The sequence below is a fragment of the Anabas testudineus genome, chromosome 2 (genome assembly GCF_900324465.2).
Source record: "Anabas testudineus chromosome 2, fAnaTes1.2, whole genome shotgun sequence".
Lineage (NCBI taxonomy): Eukaryota > Metazoa > Chordata > Actinopteri > Anabantiformes > Anabantidae > Anabas > Anabas testudineus.
Window position 1 is genome coordinate 13,971,135 of NC_046611.1, and position 24,754 is coordinate 13,995,888.

The 24,754-nt window shown below is 38.4% G+C and overlaps 2 protein-coding genes across 2 annotated transcripts; both read left to right on the top strand.

Moving 5' to 3' along the window:
• Positions 1 to 2,823: 2,823 nt before the first annotated feature.
• On the top strand, positions 2,824 to 11,785 carry LOC113163536 (NACHT, LRR and PYD domains-containing protein 1-like). The gene is made up of 13 exons (XM_026362275.1): positions 2,824 to 2,909; positions 5,376 to 5,479; positions 5,979 to 6,152; positions 6,335 to 6,508; positions 6,863 to 6,903; positions 7,131 to 7,189; positions 7,621 to 7,686; positions 8,050 to 8,105; positions 8,453 to 8,667; positions 9,010 to 9,266; positions 9,621 to 9,734; positions 9,858 to 9,999; positions 10,854 to 11,785. The coding sequence occupies exons 2-13, from the start codon at positions 5,376 to 5,378 to the stop codon at positions 11,222 to 11,224; spliced, it is 1,773 nt and encodes a 590-aa protein (XP_026218060.1). The 5' UTR covers positions 2,824 to 2,909; the 3' UTR covers positions 11,225 to 11,785.
• Positions 11,786 to 19,791: 8,006 nt separating this feature from the next.
• LOC113163573 lies at positions 19,792 to 22,674 on the top strand. The gene is made up of 5 exons (XM_026362323.1): positions 19,792 to 19,824; positions 19,990 to 20,142; positions 20,284 to 20,457; positions 21,158 to 21,198; positions 21,469 to 22,674. The coding sequence occupies exons 2-5, from the start codon at positions 20,024 to 20,026 to the stop codon at positions 22,080 to 22,082; spliced, it is 948 nt and encodes a 315-aa protein (XP_026218108.1). The 5' UTR covers positions 19,792 to 19,824; positions 19,990 to 20,023; the 3' UTR covers positions 22,083 to 22,674.
• The last annotated feature ends 2,080 nt before the right edge of the window (positions 22,675 to 24,754 follow it).

Sequence of the window (24,754 nt, forward strand, 5' to 3'; positions counted from 1 at the left end):
GTATGTACCGAACAACTCACATTGATTAATAAATCAATTTATAACAAATATAGTAGTCTTTTTTTTCTTTATATTATTTAACAGTAACAGTTATCAGTCTATGACAGTCCTCAGCTTGACCTTGCATCCACATCTGGTTCTGTAAGGGACTTTATGAGGGCTTTCCTCTGGACTGTGCACTGTGTTCAGCATCATTATGTTTGTCTTTGAGCTTCTTTAGTGTCAAGTACATGATGTCTACAGTCTTGTCTTTTAGCCGTCCAGATGTGTATGATCTTGCAGTGCAGCTGTATGACAACTGATGGTTTCCAGTTCTGTCACATTTTCATAACATTGTGTTAAGATTGACAGGATGGAGCTGTTCTTTCTCCTCCTGTATGTATTTCAGTGTGGTGAGCTGAGTGCCTTTAAGTCTCTGAAGTGATTTTCAGGAGCCTTTATCACTCACAGATAAGCTCCTGTATAACATGTGCACTTGAATGTCAGTGCTTTCACCAAGTCTGCCTCCTTCCTCTGAATGGGATAGCAACAGGTATTTCCTTGGTCGGTCTGTGACGAATGGTGAAGTCATACCTTTGCAGTTGGAGTATCACCTTTTGCAGTCTAGAGGTTGCTGCAGCAATTTTTTTTTTTTTTTTGCATGATGGATTCCAAGGGTTTATGATGCTCTCCACAATGACATGTAGCCACACACAAGGTAGCACAATGAAAATGCTTAACTCCATATAAAATAGAAAAGAGTTATTTATCAATATGTGCATAGTTGATCTAGTTGTTTTGGAGTTTGCCAAAAGGCTGTCAGACATGACATACAAGAATTTCTATTCTGGTTAAACAAAGATTGCGCTCCTTGGCCTGGATGACAAGAACCATGTCTGGATGAAACCAGGTGCTACTCCTCTCCTGGCTAATACCATCCACACAGTGAACCACGTTGGTGGCAGGACCATGTTGTGGAGAAGGTTTTAAGCGGCAGGAACTGAGAAACTAGTTAAGATCAAGGAAAAGATGAATGCAGCATCCTTGACGAAAACCTGTTACAGACTTTCAACGGGAAAACGACCCTAAGCACACAGCCAAGATAACAAAGGAGTTGCTATGGGACAACTCTGAATGTCCTTGAGTGGTCCAGGCAGAACCCAGACTTGAACCAGATTAAACATCTCTGGTTCAAGTTCAGATCTGAACATGACTGTGCACGGACACATTTTTCATTTAACCTGCCAAGTCTGTAGCATTATACTCAAAAAGACGCGAGGCTGTAATTGATCAAAGACTGTGAATAATGACGTACATAGGATTTTTTTTTTTTTTTTTAATAAATTTTTTTTTTTAAACATCTTTCACTTTGACATTATGGGACATTTGTTGTAGAATTTTGAGGAAAATAATGAATTGAATCCATTTTGGAATAAGTGAATACTTTCCTGTATGTGGAGGTTCTTCATGTTCTGTTGCTAGATTGCATGAGAAAGCAACATGCCATGGACATCCCAGTGCCATACAGGTTCATCCAGAGAGAGAGAGAGAGAGAGAGAGAGACAGGAATGTTGAAATGATCATCACAGTTGCCAAGTTTGCATATTATAAGCGAGCATGGACTTGTTTTTCTATACAATAAAAGTGTTAAAGTGTGATGTGTGTAAAGTGTTTTTTGTTTTCCCACAACCACATTTAATTATTTGGGCTTGTTGCGCCTTTCACTCGCTCACTCACTCAGTCTCTCTCTACTATGTTAAACTGCTTTGTTTGTACTGTTGCAGGATTGATCACAACTCTGTTCTCTCCATCAGACATTTCTATAGTTAGATTTCACCACCTGTCTCACCTAAGATGCTTTATGCGTAGTCTGCAGTTGTGCTCAGAATGTTTTTACAGTGAGTCAGGTTAGTAATTGTTCATATTCTGCAGTTTAGCCGTTTCCTGTGAACTGACTGGGTGATTCTGGGTAATCTGATTATGAGCAGGTGGCTTTGTTCCAACAGGCTGCGCGTGACCCCACAGCATACTAACAAATCCCTGTTGTTTCTACTGATTCTATAATAGTGAATAGTGTTATTTAGTAGTGGTGGAGAAACCGAAGCTTTTCAGAGCCACTAAATCACATTGAAATGACTGTGTTAAATACGGCTCACTATTTTAACCATAACATTTGACACATTTAAAATTTGCACCATGTGCTGCCAAATTTCAATTTTACATTTGGATGGGAGACAAAAATCAATGAAGATTAGATAAAATAAGATCACATTTAAAATAGACTGTAACTATGAAAACACAAGGAAAAGAATATATAATCTTGATTTCTTAGATCTTAGATTTTTTTCCACACAACGATGGTTTGAGCTGCTTAACACACTCTCCCTTTCAAAAAGAACTTCCTCATAGCATTTGTATTCAATCATAAGGCAGACACTTTTATGCAAAGGTGTTAAATGTGTGTGTGGAGAACAGAAAAACATTAGTTCACTTAGTGTAATGTTAAAAAAGAAATAATTCTCAAGTAACAGAGTTTGACATGCATCATTTCATCATTAATCAGCGACATTATTTGCTTCGATGACATTTATTGTTTTACTGTATGCGATTACACTGAGTAATTATAGATAATATGACACACACAAGTTTTACGTGAAATTCATCAAAGCTGAAGGTAAACATCCCACAATAGGGATTCCTGTTCCAGCACGTCTTTGGGTTCCTCTTATTCCCGTGATCAATGCTCCCTACATGAAAAGTTATGAAGTGCACTGGTGGCCAGGGGAGGGGAGGTTCTTCTTCTGCCCTCCTTAACCCTGACTGATAAAGCTGAAGAGGCAGCAACCAGGAAGAACAAAGAGAGCAGATTCTTGCAGCGGATGCTTCAAATCTGTTCCCCTCGTCTTTGACTTCATATCCTCACCTTTAAGGTAAGCTAATTACATCTATAAGGAGGATCTTTGTGGTCTGTTGATAGATAGCATGAGAACACAACTAAAGTTATGCACACGCTAGTATCATTTGAAGTTTATCCAAATTTTCAAGCAAAGGAGAAATACAACAAATCATAAGCAGGTGTGAAAATTGCTGAATGAAGTTGAATTAAGATTTCCTCCTCATTCCCATAAATTCTGTGTTATTCATATGAACATAAGGAGAACCACAAGTTGACCAGGGGGGGATACTGCAATACAGCAATAACTGTTCCTGTGGCTTAATGTGGAAAAATATAACATGAGACAGATGTGAAACTGAGTCAGCAAGAGAGAGAGAGAAGAAGGTGTTAGGAAGGCAAACACTAGAGGCGTTTGGCTGTGTTGTGATGATCATTCCAGTTGCAGACTTTGCATATTACAAGCAAGCATTGACTTGCTTTTGTGTATCTCCTGATAAGGTGGCACATCGCATATTTTTTTAACTGCATTTGATTGTTAGGGCTTGTTAACACCAGTCACTTTCTCTCTCTGCTAAAGTGAAACTGCGGTTCGTTTGGCAGAATAAATAAAATTATACAACCTCTCAAAATGACTCAGACAAACATGACAGGACACTTAGACTAAAATTTTCTTGTGCATCTTTAGAGAGAATCACCGACATTTCCTTATTCTTGAGGATAAAACTCAAACAAGCAATGTGAAGCTTTTATGAATTAATTATGGGAACTGGTCTAAAATGCGGTGCTACCAATTCCCATAAGAAAAGCTCAGTGGTGCACACAGAAAACACAAAAATACTTATTCTTCCATGTTGCAAGCAATAAAAACGAAATAAGATCAAGTCTCATCATTAGTTCGGCCAGGACAGGAGTCAGATGGGAAAAATGTCATGATGAAACCATCAGATGGTTTTAATGTGGTTTATCATTGAATATGTGATTATATTATTAGATTCTGACATATCATTTATATAAATGAATCATGGCAACTGAACATCCAGATAACTTCACCCACATGACTGAGGATCTTCACATACACACTTTTCTGTGGGAAACTGCTTTTTGTGCCAGTACAATCAAAAGCCTGGTGGTGATGGTGGGGGCTGCACAACGGTAATTTGATTTCTTGAAGCGATATAATCAACTGACATGCTTCAACAGGGAGTCGAAAGCAGCGCAGTGCATCTAATTAAAGTTGACTGAAGAGCTTAAGGAAAATAACAAGCAACCATTAGCAGAGAGGGAGTTAATATCACCAAACTACTAAATTATCAAACTGCTGACGTGCGTGTGATGTGAAATAAGTCAGAAGGCAGCAAAAAAATACAATAATCAATATTGAGGACTAATGGAATTCATGTACTGTAAAACAATACTGGGTTTATATATCAAATTACTGCATGTTGTGAAAAAACATGAAACTAAGATGTGTACATTGTCTGAAGTCTCTTCAACACTTTCATTCTGAATGGTTCGTTGTTTAAACAAAACCTCTCCTAAGGGGTTATTATGAGGTACACATGGTTCCAAGGAAGCACGAAGGGTGAGGGCGTGATGGAGATATGTGGAATAACAGGTTAGTTTGAGGGAGATGACTGTGGACAAAGTGACAGCAAAGAGCTGGAGACAAGATGAGAATGTGTAGAGCATTATAACTGCTTAATAATGATAAAGAGCTTTAATTGGCACCAGCACAGCACTAATTACACAGGTAATAAAGTTCTCCTTAGGGGTAAAGTAACAAGCTTAATCCAGATCCTTTGACTGTACTAGTCCAACTCGCTCCTTAAACGAAAAACCAGCTCTTTCTTAGGAAACATTGATTCCCGTTTAACAAATTAATTACAGACTTCTCCTTAAACCCAAAATCTAACTAAAGTCTTTATAATTAAAAAACCAAATCCTCTAATAAGTGTGATGCACATAGAAAAACTAAAGTCAGTTTCTCCAAATAATTCTCAATCTAAGGTCCAAATAAACTTCCAGTCCAAAAAATCCACAATATCAAAATCAGAACACCTACAGATTTAGAAGAACTGGGTTCAGGTCCACTGGTCAAAGACAGGTTCATGATCAGTCAGGCAGTCAAAACAGGAGAAAAGGCTGGAGGACTACACACAAAGCAACGCAACAATCTGGTAGAGGAAAAGAACAATCTGACTGACACACAGATCCCACTGATGGCCTACAGCCAGAGAGTAAGTTGTACTGAAAGTCGGAGGTGTACAGGGGGGAGAGGAGAGGACGCTGTGGTGCTGATCACCTGACTCACAACCTCGCAGCTGTACAAACTGTGGTCTGTCTGTCAGGCAGTCAGTAATTTAGGAGGCTGTGGAGGAGTCAACCTGCATCTTCAGGAGCTTCTCTCTCAGCAGAATGGACTTAAGTGTCCACCTTTTATAGGTTAATAGGTTAAAACTGATGGGGATGAGATTAACTTCGTAAGTCTGTTTTGTTGCAGATGTCAGAGACAGTTCTGGACGGGTTTGACCTAAAGGTGTACAACACACCAGAGGAGGGACGACAGGGGCTAATTTCAGCACTAAAGAACTGCAAAAGAGCTCTGTGAGTACTGACACGAACATTTTACATCACTGCTGATGTGTAACAAGGGATTTCTGGGGGCTGGAAACTGAGAATACTTGCTGACACACATAACCCATAAAAACTTATTCAGAACTTGGTAACAGTTCACTACTCATAACTAGTAGTTTTATTCATTTCTGGATTGGAGCACATTTATATTTACTTCCTCCAGAAAAACCTTTTGTTTATCCATATGCTTATTCTCTAGTATCCTTATGAGATGGATTCTGAATTTGAATAATGCTTTACTGAATACTTGCATGTGGTTTTTGTGCCAGATCAGTCATCTGCAAGATTAAACCAACAGAAAGTTTCACATCAAGACTCCAGGTCCAGTGTTTGAGGAGAATCATGCGTTAAATTATACTGAAGGGCTCATGTTAGGATGCTGATTATGATGTTTATGGTAAAAATGCATACATGATTGATAATAAAAATATGACTGCTTTCATAACGGATTATAATTATTATATTGCAGACTTGCTGACTGTGGACTCTCAGAGACTCACTGTGACGTTGTTGCATCAGCTCTGAAGTCCAAGCCCTCCCATCTGAAAGAACTGGACCTGAGTGGAAACAACCTGCAGGATTCAGGAGTGAAGAAGCTTTGTGCTGGTCTGAAGAGTTCAAACTGTACACTGGAAATTCTGAGGTCAGCCCAGTTACCATACTTGATACTGTAAACTTTACCTTTTTATTCAATTTAACTTCGCAGTGTTTGACGTTTTGATTTTCCTTCGGCAGTAAAGACAGGTCTGAATTTGAGCCTAATCGAACCTGTTACTTGGCTGTTTCGGCACAAACACTTATTATTTTCTATTGTTCTTTATTCAGATTGGATTCCTGCAGTTTGTCAGACGTCAGCTGTGATTCTCTGGTCTCAGCTCTAAAGTCCAACCCCTCCCATCTGAGAGAACTGGACCTGAGGAACAACAACTTGAAAGATTCTGCAGTGAACAAGCTAAATGATCTTGTGAAGGCTCCAAAATATGCACTTGACAATCTGAAGTAAGTACACTGAATTTGATGGGTGATTAGGGTTAGGACAACGTGATTGGGTAAGTGAAATAAATTACTTCTTTGCAACATGCACTAGAGCAGGATTCATGTTTGCTTGCCTTGTTCCTCACTTGTAAGTCACTTTGGATAAAAGCGTCTGCTAAATGGCTAAATGTAAATTAAATCAATTTCCTGATTGGACAAAATAAAATGTGACCTTATGTGTGATGTGATAATCGAGCGTGACCTTACTGACCCCCTAATTAGATTATTTAATATTCAGTTTGGTGACTGGTTTACTAAAGATACTTAAACTGAATGTGAATCACTTTGTAAGTGCTGTATTTGTGTTTGTTCATACAGGGCCAATCAGAGTGTAATTCTATCTACCTCAAACAAAATATGTAAGTACTGTCTCCTGTTCACCTACCATCGATAAAATCTGAAATAAAAACGAGGTTGTGTAACCTACAGAGCTAAACCTAATATACAGACAACAGATATAATATGTGGACTTGTCAGGTTGATACACAGTCAATAGAAAACAAATGTCTGAGAGACAGAAAGTTTGAGCTTCTGCTGTTGGACTCACTGTTGCTCATAGTCTCTAACACTAAACATTTCTCATCAGTGGAAAATGTCACCGTGGACGCAACCACAGGAGACTTGACGGTGGTGAAAATGTTTAAGGTACAAAAGTTCTTCAATTTGACAATTTAAGAGATTTAAGAACTTACACAACATCAAGTATCAAGTCCTCATTAAAGAAACTGATTCACAGATTACAGTTCACAGCACACACAAGTTGTGTACAGATGAACTTCAACAAGGAGGTGTTCATACTCCATTATTTTGTCGTTTAATTTCCTGTCTGATATCCCCTCCTTTTGCTCTACAAATTTTCAAGACTTCCTTCTTCAATCAGATCAACAAGGTCACATCAGCTAGTTTACTTTTCTACTGCCCTTAATGATCCCTTATTTGATTTGTTCTTTATTTCTTATAGAGTTTGCTGAACTTTCATGTTGCCTAATTCCTCTTTGCCTTTTGTTTTCCTGCTGCAAAAACTCAATGTCCACCTTGGGGATCATTAAAGCGTTATATTATTTTATCTGATCTAGGTCACTGTCACAAAAACAGTAGGGCTAGAGGACAACCCACGTAAGATACGGACACACCAGTTCGGGGTGAGTTTTTAACAAAAGTCACGTCTAGATACTCAGAGTCCAAACAACGAATAATAAACAGAGTGAGCTGACAAAGGGTATCCAGCCTCAGCAGTGTTTGTGAGATAGTACAAATGAAAAACCAAGAACAAAAAACACCTTTTTAAGAAAAAAAAAAAAAAAACAATAATAATTTGACTTTTTATTTTTGATTGAAGAGGATATTTTAAATACTGCAAAAAGTAGAAATGGCTCCAACTACATATAATCTGTACACAAAAGAATTGTGTAAAAGTATTTTTGGACCCACCCATTTTTTGAGCCACATTGTTATTTCAAGTACAAATAAAAATAATAATAACAATATTCTTTTCTGAATTGCAGCCTACACAAAGCTTCGCACCGGAACGGAAAACTGAGTCTGAACAAATCTCATACAGGTAATAAAAGAGTTTAAAAAACGTTGTACTGTTGGTAACCTTTACATCTCTCTATTCACAAAGTTTAGTGTAGATTGTAATCTAAATAATATCAAAGCCAATGACTGCAGCAACAGCAGCAGCAACACAGATAAATTAAGCACTGTCTTGGTTTGTTGTGTGCTTTGGTATGTATCTTACATTTTTCAACTCGACTACTTGATTTCTAAAATACATATCTCAAGTTGTTTAGTATATTTTGCTCATTTTTCCTCATGTCTGTCAATATGAATGAAGTGAAGTCTAAAACATTCATCTCAGGCCTCACCAGACTGGTTGTAGTCATTCAGCCCTTCTGTGTCCCACAGTTATAACTGTCCTGGAGCGGGTGAGTTCCAGTGTAAGTCCACTGGACTGATGTTTGACATGTCTCAGAAGGCAGAGTTGAAGTATGAAGCTGTCAAGTGGGACAAGAAGCTCCTCAAAAAAGCTGACAAGAAACCTGCAGGGCCGCTGTTTGAGATCAAGTGTCCAGAGAATGCTGTCTCTCAGCTCCACCTCCCACACTGTGAACCAGAGGAGGGTAAGAAATTACTGGTCTTTGTGAGTGGAGAACTTTCTTAGAGTGATGATAAAACTCTATAGTTCTAGTGACGCCCCCTACAGGCTGCACAGGTCATTACTGCCACAATATTACTGCCAGTTTTCTCTGTGTCTGATGTATTTCCATTTTTTGTCCTTTTTTTTTGCCTTTTTTGGTTTCATTGTCTTTATGTGAGACTTTTTTAGATTCCCAGTCCAGCACTGGCAAATGTGTTTGACCCGGACACCTGTCAATTCTTCCATGACTAAAATTAAGAGCAATAACACTGTGGTGAGACTGTTATCAGTAATGCAGATATTGAGCGTCTTTGTGTTTTCACAGCTCTGGAGTCTGGAGAACTGTCAGTCATGCACATCAATGGTGAGGATGTGAGCTTCCTCAAGCCGATCGAGATCACAGATACTCATGTGGTTGTTGACGTCCCTCATCTCTCCTCCTTTGGACTGGTCTGGAATGCTTTAAAAAAACTGTTGAAACCAGTCAGCAGTCAGGTTTTGCTGTTTCTTCCACAAAACACAAATACAGACAAGCAAAACCTCAATGTGTTTCTCCTGCCAAAAAACGTCCCACTGGAAGAGGTAAAGATTTTTAAAATGTTACAACTTTCAGTTCAAACATTCATATGTGATACACATACAAAAACCAGTTGGATAGCCACAGATTGTCACTGTGTGAGAGGTGAGGATGCATCTCACCTCTATCAGATGTTTGACAAAGCTTTGCTAGTTTTTAAAGTCAACTTACAGAATACTTTAAACTAAACTTACATACATCCTGAAATGTGAAGTTTCAGGTCTTTTGATCAACTGATTAATTTGAACAATGGAGGTGGTCAAGGAGGCGCTGGGAAGATCCTGAGTCTAGGGAGTGTTGTGATACTCCTGGTCATTTGTGTGGCATGCCGTCTGGCTCATACTTTGCTTTCTCACCAGGTCACAGCACAACATCAAGGTTCAAAGTACATCCAGGTCCCTTCCACATGTGAGCTCATCAAAGGTCACCACTATAGTGTTGAATGTGAAAAATCCTCTAAAATACAGCCGAAGGTGAGCATTTCAAATGAAAGTTGTAGAGCTGTTGCAATATGCAAGATTTCTAAAACTATTGTTGCTTACCTCTAGTTAACTTAGGACACTGAAGGATACTAACACTATGTTACTGGTTTTCAGAAAGCAAAGTTTTTCTTGGAGTTTGGACCGAATTACCATCCAAGCTTTCAGGTCCGTCTGCCTACAGAAAAAGGAGAAGTGACTTTATCAGTGCGAGACGAAACTAATAATGAAATCTGGGAATGCGAAATTGACCTGAATGGTAACGTATTGAGCATCACTCCATATGACACTAGATAAGAGTTACTGTTAGAAAATAAGGAGAATAATCACTTCTCCTCATACAGTCCATCAAATTCTAAATCCCATTTTTTCACTGATTGTAGTGATAAACAGGATGTGTTTGAGATCTGGAGGCTTAGCAAAGTTATTTTGTTTAATTTTTTTTTTCTTTTTTTGACATTTATAAACCACTGTGAGAGGTGTGATGGAACAGAATAGAACTCTTACATATGTGTAGGACATATATCAAAATACACTTTACATTACATCATACATACATACAAATATAAAGAGTTTATTTTTCTAAATGTATGTTATCAGTATATTTATGACTCTACTGCATTTCTTTCACATTATTGCATGCAAAGACTATAGTGTGAAGGAGCATAGGATCTGCTTATGATCCAAATCATAAAAGCTCATCTGGGAAACATGATAACTCGTGATTGTAGCAGTCGGATGAATTCAGAGGTGGACAGAAACATTTGATCCTCATTCCCCCATTTACACAAACAGTCACAAAAGGATGTATGACAGGAGGAGCTTGAAATCAAACTATCAACCCCTTTACTGGAAGACAACCAATATGCCCTGAACAGCGCCCTAAGAGAAATGCACCAAACTAGAAACAAACATCTGAAGGAGGCTGCAGTAAAAGTGCAGTGTATTGAAATCACTGTTGATCTATAGCTACTTTATATTTTTAAGGTTTGTCTGAGCTACAAAAGAGTGAGAGAGGGAACTGGAAACCAATGGTTGGTTTTCAAAAGCAACCAGCAATAAATCAACATCACAAACAAAGTTACACAACGACTTGTCTTGTTCATCTTGCAGACTATGATTCAGCAGTGCCCCCAAGTGTCGCAGCAGAAGAAAAACTGAAAACTCTCCGGACAAAGTTTGTTAACAACGTGTCTGAACCTGTTCTCCGTAGCTTGCTGGACGGACTTCTGGAGCGTCAGGTGTTAACTGATGGTGAAGTGGAGCATATATCTGGAATAGGGAACAGATCAGATAAAGCACGAGAGCTAGTCGACATGGTGCGAAAAAAAGGCCCTGAAGCCAGTTCAGCTCTGATCACTACTCTTTGTGAGGTGGATCCATGTGTTTCAACAAATCTAAAGTTGGAACCTAAATGGGTCAAATGGATTCCAAAGCGTGCCAGGGACAGGAAGAATTGGGCGGAGAACTGTCCGATTCTGTGATTTTCAGACAAGCTGATGTAAACAAAAAGTTAAATTTACTGTTTTCTGGTGTTTTCTGGTTTTCTGATGAAATGTAATCTGATCTTAACCAAGGTCACAAAAATATCAACAGGCTGATAAAACACAATCGTGATCTTATGTCTTCATTAAACACACAAACATACAATTGTATATACTGTACATGTTTACCCTTCATGAGATGGGTGATTACAGACCATCATGATTCTGAAAACTCTAAACATTGCGATTATTTTTCTTGTAGCTTTATTTTTATGCCAATGTTACATGTGTTTGAGGACTTTACTGCTGCCAGCTTATGTTTCAGGAGAGTCACTGCTCCTTTCTGTGGAATAATTTGCTGGAACATGGTGGCTGTCAGCTGAACGTGTGTTTTTGTTGTTATGCTGTTCTAATAGGGGATGGGGTTATACTGTATGTTTCTTAGCAGTTTTAGTTAAAGGAACTATACTGAATCTGTAGTTGCGATAGAGTTTATTCATTTGACATGTTGGATGGCATTTTAGCAAAAAATAAATAAATAAATAAAATTATGTGCAAATATTTCTAGACCTGTGTGTATCATTTTTTTTTAATTATATTATTTTATTTTTAAGCACAATTCAATCTGAGCAATCTGAGCAATAATAGGTAAAATGTTTGCAATGCCCACTGTGATCCTGACCATGGACTAGTCGACTGGTATTTACCAAAGATCTCAGAGATAGAAATCACAGCACAATACAAATAATTGGCTTTACTAGTGACACTGGAGCCATAGTCAGGAAGCCACATTAAAATAACATGTCTGGACATTGGCTTTAAAATGACTTCACTCCACTGCAGAAGTAGAACTGGTATAAAACTGTGTTATCTTCTTTCACCTATGGTTTTTCTATAACACTTCTCCTTCTGTTATTTACTTTCTCACCAGGTCCACCAGTCAGTCAGCTTGTCTAGACTAGACTAGTTTTTATGATTTTGCCTTTCTACACCACCGCAGTGGATTTCAAATAAAACAATCAAGATGTGATCAAAGCATTGACCATAAGATTTATTTTAACAGAAACAAATTACAGACGTAAACAGAGGACCTTCATCATCAGGGACTCAAGAGATTCTGGACAAAGTGACATAATAGTAAATATAACCATATTTTTTAAAACATGATTTGGCCATTGAAGAACATTACATTTCTGCCTTTAAAAAGTCTTGAGTTGCTGTCACAGTATGTTCAGGGACATTATCCATCTACACTGTGAAGCGCTGATCTCTAAAGCATTTGGCTAAATACCCTATGCACGTTAACATCAATAGACACTGGACCCTGGTTGTAAGTTGTTCTCCCATCTGATATTTGGACCTGGTGCCTTTTTTGGAACCTGGACGGATGTGTTGATGTGTGACTCTGCTTCCAATCACCAGTGCTCTGACCCAGGACTATCTTTGAAACTATCTTGAGTTTAGTACCTTACCCCCTCCCACCCCTCAATCTTCTTTGTTTGTTGTATTACTCCCTGCCCATGTATCCTCTGCCCAGGACTTAATAACCCACTGTCCCATGTTTGATCCAGATCATTTTCTAGCGCTGTATGTTTCTCTCACAGACCTGACTACATTTCCCAGAATCCCCTGCTCACCAGTACTTTTCTACTCCATTTACTGTTCTTCCTCCTTCCATTCCTGAGCCCCTTACCAGTTTGTCTAGTTTCATGCTTTAACAGTGACACAACTGGAAAACAAATTGTTACAGTTAACAGGCAGATCAGTTTTTGTAAATGCCACGTTTGAGCTGAACAAGGAAAACTGAAAACCAGAGTGAGTGTTAAGGCATTATTTTTTATTTTACTGTCAGAGAGCTAGGCAATTATTTAAACTGATTCATTTGAAATTTTGCTACTGACTCGTGAAAATCTGTAGAATTGAAGTGTTTGTCTATTGAATTTCTCTAGTTTGTTGCTTCAGTTATAATGAAAAAGTGAAAACTACATTGAAGTAGCAGGTGTCAGATTTAATGTAAACAGGATTACCTCAACATAGCTAAAAACAATATGGAGATAAAACTATTTAACTATAATTATATGTAAACTACAGTGGTTCTAAAAGCACAAGCTTCTTGGTGATTCGGGGTTGACTGAGACAGATGTTATATCACTAGAGAGTAATCACAGGTAGTAGGTTTGCCAGAATCTACTGCTAGGTCTGGTCTCAGTATCAGCATGTGAAACCTGTTCTACCATCTGAGAGAAAAGCAGCAGTAAAAACACAACACAGATTTTGATGATCACCCTTGACCCAGTTCCAGCACCACAGTGCATGCTGCCGTTCATGCACACATGCGTTGTCTATATAAATGTTGTTGTATGTTCTACACAGCAAGTTATGTGCTCTGTTTTTATGTTGCAGATGTCAGAGGAGGTTCTGAATGGGTTTGACTGGAGGTTGACCGGCAAACCAGAGGAGGCACTACAGGGAATAATGCTTGCACTGAAAACTTGCACAAAGGCTCGGTCTGTCTTCACATTACTTTAAACATAAACTACCAACCACCAGTTTAATAATTTATTTACAGAGGAGTCTGGAAGATTTGGTGTCAAATCAATAAGTTCTAAATAAATGGTCTGTACGATGATTAGTGGAGCTCACCATCTACTTCAGCTCAGTCTCTCAACGGACTTGTTCTGTTACATCCACATTCAGTTAATAGATGCTTTTATCCAAAGTGAGGAGAAGAACCCTCTGTTCTGAGAGGAACTGTTTCAGTTTTATTGTGTATAAGTGCAGACAAAGGCGCTGTTAAATTTACTGTTTAGGTTAGGAAGGTTACTGTTGGACCACAATGAAAAGTTGTTCTTTTGACTTATCTGCAGCTTAAACCTGCAGTTTGTTCTTATTTACTTGGGCTCCCTCCTCTTCTACCATCTACACATCTGACCCAAGTCAATGTTTTGCATCATGTGAAACACATTAGCAGAAACTGAGCCACAGCGTTGAAGCTCAGATGTTTATCATAATCTGTTTCATGGTCAAAATGCATTAGGCTTTCATAAAAATCTGTATTCGTATTAACGGATTTTCTGTAACTACAGACTTGCTGAATGTGGACTAAACCAGATGCACTGTGAAGTGGTGGCCTCAGCTCTGACGTCCAACCCCTCCCATCTGAGAGAACTGGACCTGAGTCAGAACAATGTGCAGGACCTGGGAGTAAAAGTGGTATCTATTGGACTGCAGAGTCCAAACTGTAGACTGGAGATTCTGAGGTCAGTTCATTAATTGATGAAAGATTAAAGATTCAAATTGAAAGATTAATTAAATTTTATGAGATTTATATCTATAACTGAGCTTTGACTTTTCTTTTCATTCATGTTGTTGGAAAAACACAGATCATTTGTTTTTTTTTCCCTGTAATCACATTACAGGAAATATTTAATTTTTGTTGTTTTTATATTACAGTCACACGTGTCTGGTTCCTAAGGTCCTTTAATATATTTGCTGAATTACTTCATTTTAAGGTCAAACCTTTACTTTACTACTTTCACAATTTTATATCCAGAGCAAAAAAACTGATCAGAAATTAATATGATAAAATGCTTACTGTTCTTATTTTTACTAGATCTAGACCTTCTCCTGTGTTTATGTATTTAGTCTCCCATTAACAGTAATACTGAGGTGTTCATTCAGGTTTCAAACTCAAGTCCTTCTAGCTCTCAGGTAATATAGCAAACCATCACACCACCATACGTATATGTGTGAAAGCTAGCCTCATTCACCAGGAATTCAGCCACTTTAATATCATTAAGTAAATTAAATGTACAGTAAAGTAAAGCAAATCAAAAAATATATAAAGCACATTTATTGTCCACATTTGTGGATTTAATGTGATTTATTAATCTATCATTCCTAGGATTTATGATAAACTCATGGGAAACGTGATTTCCTCACCTATTAGTCCCTCATCAATCCCATGTGGCATTATACTGTAAATAAATTGACCTGGATTTTTCAAACTTTCTGTGGTATATATGCTGCATAATACCTCTTTTGAATGTTTCTTCAAAACAGGTGAAAAAAAGCAAACTAAAAAGGGTCAAATCTCCAGTAACAGATCTGTTATAAGACACGTGTTTCGGCACGTGTTATCAAACACATAATACAATGCGACCAATCATATACAGGTGATATGATAATGATTTTAATGGAAATAGATACATACTCAAATTACAAATCAAAGATTGTGTCTTGATTTTGAAGTAACTGGATTTAGGTGATCTCAGTGTGAAATACTGCTACAAATAAATTAACACCGAAGTCATTTGGCAATTTGCATGTCTAACAATACCAAACGGCTTGACAAAGGGTCAGACTATAACCAAGTGAAGGCATCGTTGTTTGATGCTGTGGGATGATGACGGATTCAATTGGAATATAAACCTGATAAATATGTTAATATAAATAATATTAATATGTGTTCCTGACAAATGAGCTTCATGAATTCACATTTACACACTACAGGTAAAGTCGTTGTACCATGTCCAGGTTAAAGTTCATTGACTGAATCATGATTATTACTGAGTACATCTACACTTTCTGTTCTTTATTTAGACTAAGTTCCTGCAGGTTGTCAAAGATCAGCTGTGCTTTTCTTGCCTCTGCTCTGAAGTCCAACCCCTCCCATCTAAAAGAACTGGACCTGAGTAGAAACATCATACAAGATTCAGGAGCGAGGCTGCTGTGTGGTTTTCTGGAGAGTCCACAATGTAGACTGGAGACTCTGAGGTACGACGCACATTTTTGTTCTTCTTTGCTAAGAATAATTTAATTGTACGTTATTTTAAATTTGATGAACAATGCCACTATCCTCAACTGATACACCATATGTACAATTTCCTTTCGTTCTAACACTGAAAAGATTTTCAGTTCTTTCTCTGGTTCATCATGGAACAATCTACCTTTCCGAACTTCACCTGTATAATTGTTGCTTGTATGCTCATGATGCTGACACCTGTTGACGTATTTTACTGGGACAAAAACACACGTCTTAAAGGACCACGTAGGAAGGAAGAAACGAGGGTGACTGAGAGAGTGGATGCTCATGAGAGCAATCGGCCATGGGCCAGGAAATGTGGTGAAGACAAATGTTTCCTTCAATTTATTGTTTCCCTATTAACTCCCAGAAATCAGCTTGATTCTGTGAAGTATTTGTATTAAAACTACCTTTCATAAAAAACCCATACTTACATTTTCTCTAAAATCACTTTGAAAGTGTTTTTTGGTTCAGTGCCACTTTGGTACTCGTGAACGGTTTTGGCCCCGTTTCTGTTCACTGTCTATACCTCCGACTTCATGTTCAGTTCAGCATCCTGTCACCTGCAGAAGTTCTCTGACGACTCTTCCATTGTCAGCCTGATCACGACAATGATAGAGAATGCAGGGAGCTGATCCAGAACTTTGTAGACTGGTGCCAGTGGAGCTACCCCCAGATCAATGTGGGGAAAACCAAGGAGCTGGTGGTGGACCTCCGCAAGTGAACATCCAGGGAATGGACATTGAGAGAGTGGACTCTTACAAATACCTGGGTGTTCACCTGAACAATAAACTGGACTGGCCACACAACACTGATGCACTCTACAAGAAAGGACAGAGCAGACTTTCTGTTGAGGAGATTAAGGTCTTTTGGAGCACAGGGAGCACTACTAAAGACTTCTGACTCTGTGGTGGCCTTAGCCATCTTATATGGAGTGGTCTGCTGGGGCAGCAGCATCACGATGGCAGGCAGGAAAACACTGGAGAAGTTGGTCAGGAAAACCAGTTCTGTTTTGGGGATGCCTCTGGATAGTAGCCAAGCTATCATCAGTGCTGGAGAAGGACTTTCACCACCTTCATGATGCGGTGTCATCTCTGAGCAGCTCCTACAGTGACAGACTGTTACATCCTGAATGAAACTGTCTGTCAGACTTTATAATCAGAGCTGATCCCAGTGAACCATTTTCACGATCAGTTATTACTTGTCACTTTAAAAACTGTTCTTTAAAACTGTGGAACTGTGCAATATAACTGGACCATGGTGCAATTGGGTGTATGATGAGTGTCATATCTTTTTATTCTTATTCTATTATTTTTCTGTAATTTCTTTAAATTCTTAGATTGTTGCCATGCAATGCATATTTTCTGCTGCTGTAACACTGAAATGTCCCCACTGTGGGATGAATAAAGGTTTATCTTATCTCATCTTATGAACATTTCACCTGCATCCTGTTGTTTCAGCTGATTCTATTTTCTAAACTTTATGAACAGGTGATGAAACATTCATAGTGTAAAGCAGAGACCTTTTTTTTTTAAGTTGCATGTTTCTTTGTTTCTGTTTATCCTTTATTCAGATTGAGTTCCTGCTGTTTGTCATCAATCACCTGTGATTTTCTGGTCTCAGCTCTGAAGTCCAACCCATCCCACCTAAGAGAACTGGACCTAAATAGAAATAACCTGCAAGATTCAGGAGCGAGGCTGCTGTGCAGTTTTGTGAAGAGTCCACAATGTAGACTGGAGACTCTGAGGTCAGTTCACTGACTGTGACTAATGTAGATGTAATACTAACAATATAAACTCCTGTTCATTAGTTTTAATTAATAATTTTTCATATTCACTCTTAGGTAAAATTAATTATTATTTGAAATATTAAGTACAGAATCAGATTTGTATAAACAAGTAATTATTTGACATTGATATTATCAATATACATATAATTAATGATCTAATTCCAGATGTGACTGAGGTCAGCAGCATGTTATGAATCAGTGTTGACATGAATAGTTGTATAAATGTTGTGGTGACATTTGAATGATGTCTGTAGGAGGCTGACATTATGATGATCATTGACGTTGATTGATTAATGGATTTACTTTATATTTTTTAGACTTAATGGCTGCAGTTTGTCAAATATTGGCTGTGCTTCTCTGGCCTCAGCTCTGAAGTCCAACCCCTCCCATTTGAGAGAACTGGACCTGAGTGAAAACCAGCTGCAACAGTCAGGAATGACACTACTGTGTGGTTTTTTGGAGAGTCCACACTGTAGACTGGAGACTTTGAGGTCAGACACCAGCTTCAGCTTAGTGCTGCACTCTAAACTTGACGGAACTGATGGTTGGGTGGAGAACAGACCGTAGCTTTTTGTTTAAACTCTTACACTATTGACTGTTCTAACTAATTTTTACCAACACACTGATTTCAGCATCTCCTCTTCTAATCGGTGAGGTATGTGTCAGACTGCCTTTGTTAATCTTGGGAGCTGCAAAGGCTAAGTCATGATGTCTTTACTGAAGCAGCAGCATGTCATCATTAATATTAATGAGAGCTCTGTTTTGCTTTGTTAAACTGTTCAGATTGAGTTCCTGTTGGTTGTCAACGACCAGCTGTGGTTCTGTGGCATCAGCTCTGAAAGTCAACTCCCATCTGAGAACTCTGGACCTCAGTAAGAACTTCCTACAGGATTCAGGAGAGGAACTTTGGTGTTTTCTGGATAGCCCTAATTGTAAACTGGAGACCCTGAGGTCAGGCATCATTCGTAGTTATGCTTTGCATACTGATACAGGTCAAGTTGTTAACTCTTGACATTGCTTCGTTACATTGAACCTAAAGTTGTTGTTCTTGCTGCCGTGGTTAAAGTCGAGAAATTGTTTCTCCAGAAACATTTTAATGGGATTAATTTTGAAATACTGTGGTTATTCTTCAAGGCATGAGCAGCCACTAAGACAGAGGCTTCATGTAGTTATTGTGAATAAGGAATTTGTAACCAAATTTTAAGTTCCATAGCTTTAATTAATTTAAGATTAATCTGCTCCTTTTGCTCATTTGAAATCTGGATTATATTCAGGTGGAAAAGAGAGCTGAAGTTGTGAATGTTGTTTCATTAGTGTACATCATCTGAAATAACTTTTTTGTTGCTCTTTTTTTTTTTTCAGGTTAAATAACTGCGGTTTGTCAAAGATCAGCTGTGATTCTCTGGCCTCAGCTCTGAAGTCCAACCCCTCCCATCTGAAAGAACTGGACCTGAGTGACAATTTCAACCTTCAGGATTCAGGAGTGAAGCTGCTGTGTGGTTTACTGGAGAGTCCACAATGTAGACTGGAGACTCTGAGGTCAGACATGTCCATTATTTTTTTATTGATTTTGCTCTTTGCTGATGTTAATAACGAATTAACACAATCTTCATTATGTGCAGACAGAGTTTCTTTTAATCTGTCATTTTCCACTAAATAGAATTAATGTAGTTTTTTTTCTTCACATTATCCCCAAACTCTTCCTGATGAAAAATGTTTTCGAAAATGTCTTTGTTTTCTGACAGCAAAACCCTGTAGTAGTGGTACCATAATTTACATATCTAACTTTCTAACAACAATTTCCTCGAAGAGATAAATACATTCTTCTTTGTGTTCGACTGAACATTTTCAAGACCCCTCTATGTCATAACATCATCTTTTAATGTTTTATTCTTTATTCAGATTGGAGAACTGCAGTTTGTCAGAGATCAGCTGTGCTTCTCTGGCCTCAGCTCTGAAGTCCAACCCCTCCCATCTGACAGAACTGGACCTGAGTGGAAACAACTTGTATGTACCAGATGTTTTTGAATGTGTATGAATGAAGATGTGTTCAGTCACAGATTGTTAATCAACACAAAAACATTTTAAACTATAAAATGAAAGCCTGTACGTAAATGATTAAAAATGGGGTTTAAAATTGGATTTCTTATTGCTTATTATCTATTCATTCAGATCAGAGACAAGTTTTTTCCTTACCTCTCCTTTCATGTTGGATGCCTCACTGGGAGAGCTGGATTTGAACCTGGAAAATGAACCCCAGGATTCAGGAGTGAAGCTGCTGTGTGGTTTTCTGGAGAGTCCACAATGTAGACTGGAGACTCTGAGGTCAGATCCTGTTTTTTGATTTCTGTGCTGAGATTAATAAAATCTTATAAGAAGTCAAATCTAACAATGGATATTAATCTCTGGGCTTCTTAAACACTGAATTTCTATTACTAATCTAAAACTTAAACGATTCTTTTTCAGATTGCGTTTCTGCCATATGTCCGAGGTCAGCTGTGCATCTCTGGTCTCAGCCCTGAAGTCCAACCATTCGTGTCTGAGAAAACTGGACCTTTGCTGGAACAAGTTGCAGAATTTTGATGCTAAGCTACTGTGTGATCTTGTGGAGAGTCCAGACTGTAAACTGGAGGTTGTGAGGTCAGTAGAGAGCTGGAATCAGTCCATGAAATATTTTATTGAAACACGGTATCAAAGCAAACACTCAATATTTCTTGTAAGAGCAACGTCTGGGGATCTCAGGACACAAACCTAATGAAACTGTTTTAACTAGAATTTTATTTGATGTGTTTAAGCTGACACACAAACAAAGGATGATCATTAGCAGACCTGTAAAATGATCTATGACATTAACTTACTGAAAATAATTAATTTGATTAAATTAATAAAATACGCTAAATGTGTGATAAAGTAACTTTGGCAGGTAGAAGGGGGAAGATCCAATCTTGGTTTAAAAAAAAAAACTCACTTATGTTTTGCACGGCTTGTGGAGGACATAACAAAGAAGAGAGGGTCCGTACAATAACAATCAACAGAACAAACTAGCAGAGTTACGTTAAACAACCTATAGCACAAACGCTCAGCAGAATAGTGTACATACTGACATTCTCCATTAAAAACAATATTTGATGCTAAGAAGGTTAAGAAGCAGGGTGTTCATACATTTTGACCTGATTTTCAACCTAACTTGTTCAGGAGCTAGTTACCATGATATCCGTCACTACATTATGATGATACTGTGGTAATTGTTTGAAAGTAAGACCCAAGTCAGCTGACGAATCAAAATTTAACCTGATTAATTCTACTTACTTTGTAACTGTGGTTATGTTTGTCCTTACAGGCTTTCAAACGGCATCATTAAAACTTACAAAGACAAAACCTGTGAGTACTGAAACAGTGTCTCCTTGAAAAAAGTGTGCTAATGTGTCAAAACAGACTGGAAACAGACAGGAAAAGTCCTTGTCATTCATTGGAATTGATATCAGTCCCATTAGTGTGTGGGTGATGTCCCAGGAACACTTTGAGGGAATTTCTTCAAACTTCAGCTAAAAACATCCAGTTATAAACTCAAGACTCAAGACAACTTGTCAGCCTTGTCTTTAAGTGTTTACCTGGTTTTTAATACAAGCACCTTTTTCCTTTATCTTCCAGGTCTTGATCCAACAAGGGCTCAGAGTGTCTTAGCAAATACTCCAAGTGACCCAGTAAGTACTCCTAGTGACCCAGTAAGCACTTCAAGTGTCCCACTAAGGACTCCAAGTGTCCTACTAAGGACTCGAGGTGTCCCAGCATGGAATCAGAGTGTTTCATTATCCACTCAAAATGCCCAAACACAGGTTCCAAGTGGCCAAACATGGACTCAGAGAGTCCCATCAATGAATCAAAGTGTTCCAGCATTGACTCATAGTTTCCCAAGGTGGAGATTTAGTCCCCCAACATGGACTCCAACTGTACCAGTGGTGAGTCCTAGCTTCCCTGACAGCAATCCAACTGTGCCTGCAGCACAAAAGCTTGCGGCTGTTCGGACACAGTTTGTTAGCAGAGTCTCTCAACCAGTTCTCTGTAAGCTGCTGGATAAACTCCTGGAAGATCGGGTGATAACTGAAGACGAAATGGAGGTTATTTCCATAACAGCACACAGGGCAGAGAAAGCACGAATGCTGATCGACACAGTGAGAAGAAAAGGATCGGAAGCCAGTTCTGCTCTGATTTCTGCTCTCTGTGAAGAGGATCCATGTATTTCTACAGAGCTCAAGTTAATGTGAAGCAGCAACAGCACAACTCAATTGAATTTTATTTACATGGTGCCAAATGTCAAGACCTTACCAAATCTGTTTGAAGAATTATATAGAAAACTCAACAACCCCACTGTGCAGCACTAGGAGACAATACAGAGGGAGAACTCCCTTTGGAGAAAGAAACCAGCAGAACCAGGCTCAGGGTGGGCGGTCATCTTCCTCGACTGATTGAGGTTAGTGGAAAGACGAGAGAGAAAAGCACAGCAGGAAAACACTGGGCAGGTTTGCGAGGACCAGTAACTGCACTATACAGCTTCGAGTCAGAGGAACCCATCACAGAGAGAGACGGACGAAGAGGAGGCAGCACAACAAAGATACTATACCACAATATCTGCTATTCTTAAGTGAGCAAATTTCCAAAAAGTCTCAAAGCCTACCTCAGCACTTTGTTGAGTGCAAACCTAGACGTGGAATCTACTTTAATTCAACAGCACCAGTGAAGAACATTAATAATGGGTTTTCTTTAGGGGTTTCTTTGATAAGAACAAAGGTAACATGGGTTTGGAACAAGTGCTCTATTTTATTTCTGTAGTATCTGCCTTTTGAATTTTTAATAAAGCTTTTATTGTTTGTGCATTTAGAAGTGACAGTTTTCTTGAAAGCATCTTAGTTCAGTCAAGCTGCTTGGTTCACTGTACTTCTCGACTCTTTGGTTCTCGGTTTTTCCATCAGGCAGTGCCAGTAGTAGTGATAGTTTAGTGAGTGATTTAGCCAGTTTTTTTGGTGGTAAGGGTGTTTGGATACATTCACCCTCTTTGGAGGTGATTTGCTGCACCTGCTCCATATCTGGGCCTCAGGCTCTTATATATTTTATAATGTAATAAAAATATCAAATCGAGGACAACTGAATCAATTTAAACTGCATCACCCTTGGCCATGGATATAATACGAGAGGAACGAGGCCCCCTGGCACAGACTGGTCAACTTCCACTCAGAATGAAAGAGACCCAAAACCTTGTTCGCATATTCTTCCAGTATATCCATCAGGTGTGATACAGGAGCAATGATGGAAGATCAGTCGATGTGAGTTTCAGGGTAAAACTTTCATTCTGCAGCAGCATCAATCAACATTCACAGGATCTGTTTAAACTGAGCTGCAGCCAGATGCATGGATGATAAAGCTGTCATTAGTTTATGGCACAGTGATATGTTTATTTAGACATTAAACATGTTGGTTTCATGTCTAAATAAACATTTAGTGACTTTTCTTTTTAACCCACACTGTTGTGTTTGTGTTTTTAACAGAACACCATAATTCATGACCTTTAGCTTCACAGGCACAAATGTTTTAGAGCATTTGGCATACGTAAAATGTTCTTTTCCTTTAAGAAGTTTTATCATTATTTGGAAACAGTCCTGTGTTTCTGCTGCTCTTCTCTTCGTGCAGTTTGTTGGTTCAGACAGCAGGTGGAGCTGCTGCACCAACAGTGACCTGACTGCTTTGAGTCTTGTCAGGTTTGTCACCAAATCAGCTTTCTATCATCTTAACAATACTGTCATGGTGCATCCATTTCTTTCTGAGTGAGATGGAGAGACTGATGTTTCTATACTGTAGCGTTGTATTACTGAACTCTGCTTCCGGAGTCCTGACCCAGGATTAGAAGACAATTGAATTTAAATTAAACTACTCTTGTTGATTTTCGCAATGTTCTGTTGTAAACTTTTGTTAAATCTTCTATTAATTAATTAATTTTGTTTTGTGTAATTGTGCTCGTTAACATTGCAATCACCTTTACAGCAAAGAAAAGGACATTTATGTCACTACGAGGAGCTGAATTTATGCTCACTCCAGTAAATTTTTAATATATAAAAACAAATAACATAAAGTGCATAAAATATAAACCATGAATTAACAAACCTCATTTAAGGCAAAAACAAATTAACAGTGTTTATAAAAAAAGGGCTTTAACATATCTGGAAAAAACAGCTAGAAAATGAAATGACATAAACACATGTATTTACACAATAACAAAGAACGCAGTCTTTGTGAGACAAATTCTTCATCGTCGACTTATGAAATAGTTGAACAGTGATCTGTTTTGGATTTTATGCCTCTGACATAAAGTAGACAAAGAATCCCAAGATAAAAAAACATTTGTTAATTCACTGAATTTACTTATGACCCAGAACGACTCTTTATCTCTGATTTATCACAATGACTCTGGTGTTAGATTAACATGTACAGCAAAATAAAAAACACATGGGGACCGATGTGACTCTATCAGCATCTAACTTCGCTTTGTCTGTTGTGCACAAAGAAATAAAATCAGTAGGCAGAATCGAGTACTGTGTAAAACAAACAGTTGGAAGTTGGGAAAACATTCAGTAAAAACATTTGTGTGACCACAGCGATGATCTGACGAGGTCTCTGCTGATGGTTTCACTGTTCGTTCTTACTGTGGAGGACTCTTTACATGCACCATGAGAGCTAAGAGGAACTAAACCAGTCTCAACTTAATGTGCTCTGTCAGATAAAGCACGCACCAGGATTGATTTCAGTAAATGATGAAACTGATGAGAAATAAGTTTGAAACGAGCCAGAGAGAATAACACCGTGTAGAGAGAGCGTGTGCAGTAACAGCTCTTTGGGAGTTACTGTCACTAATCTGTCCTTTTGTTCTCAGATGACCTCCTGACTC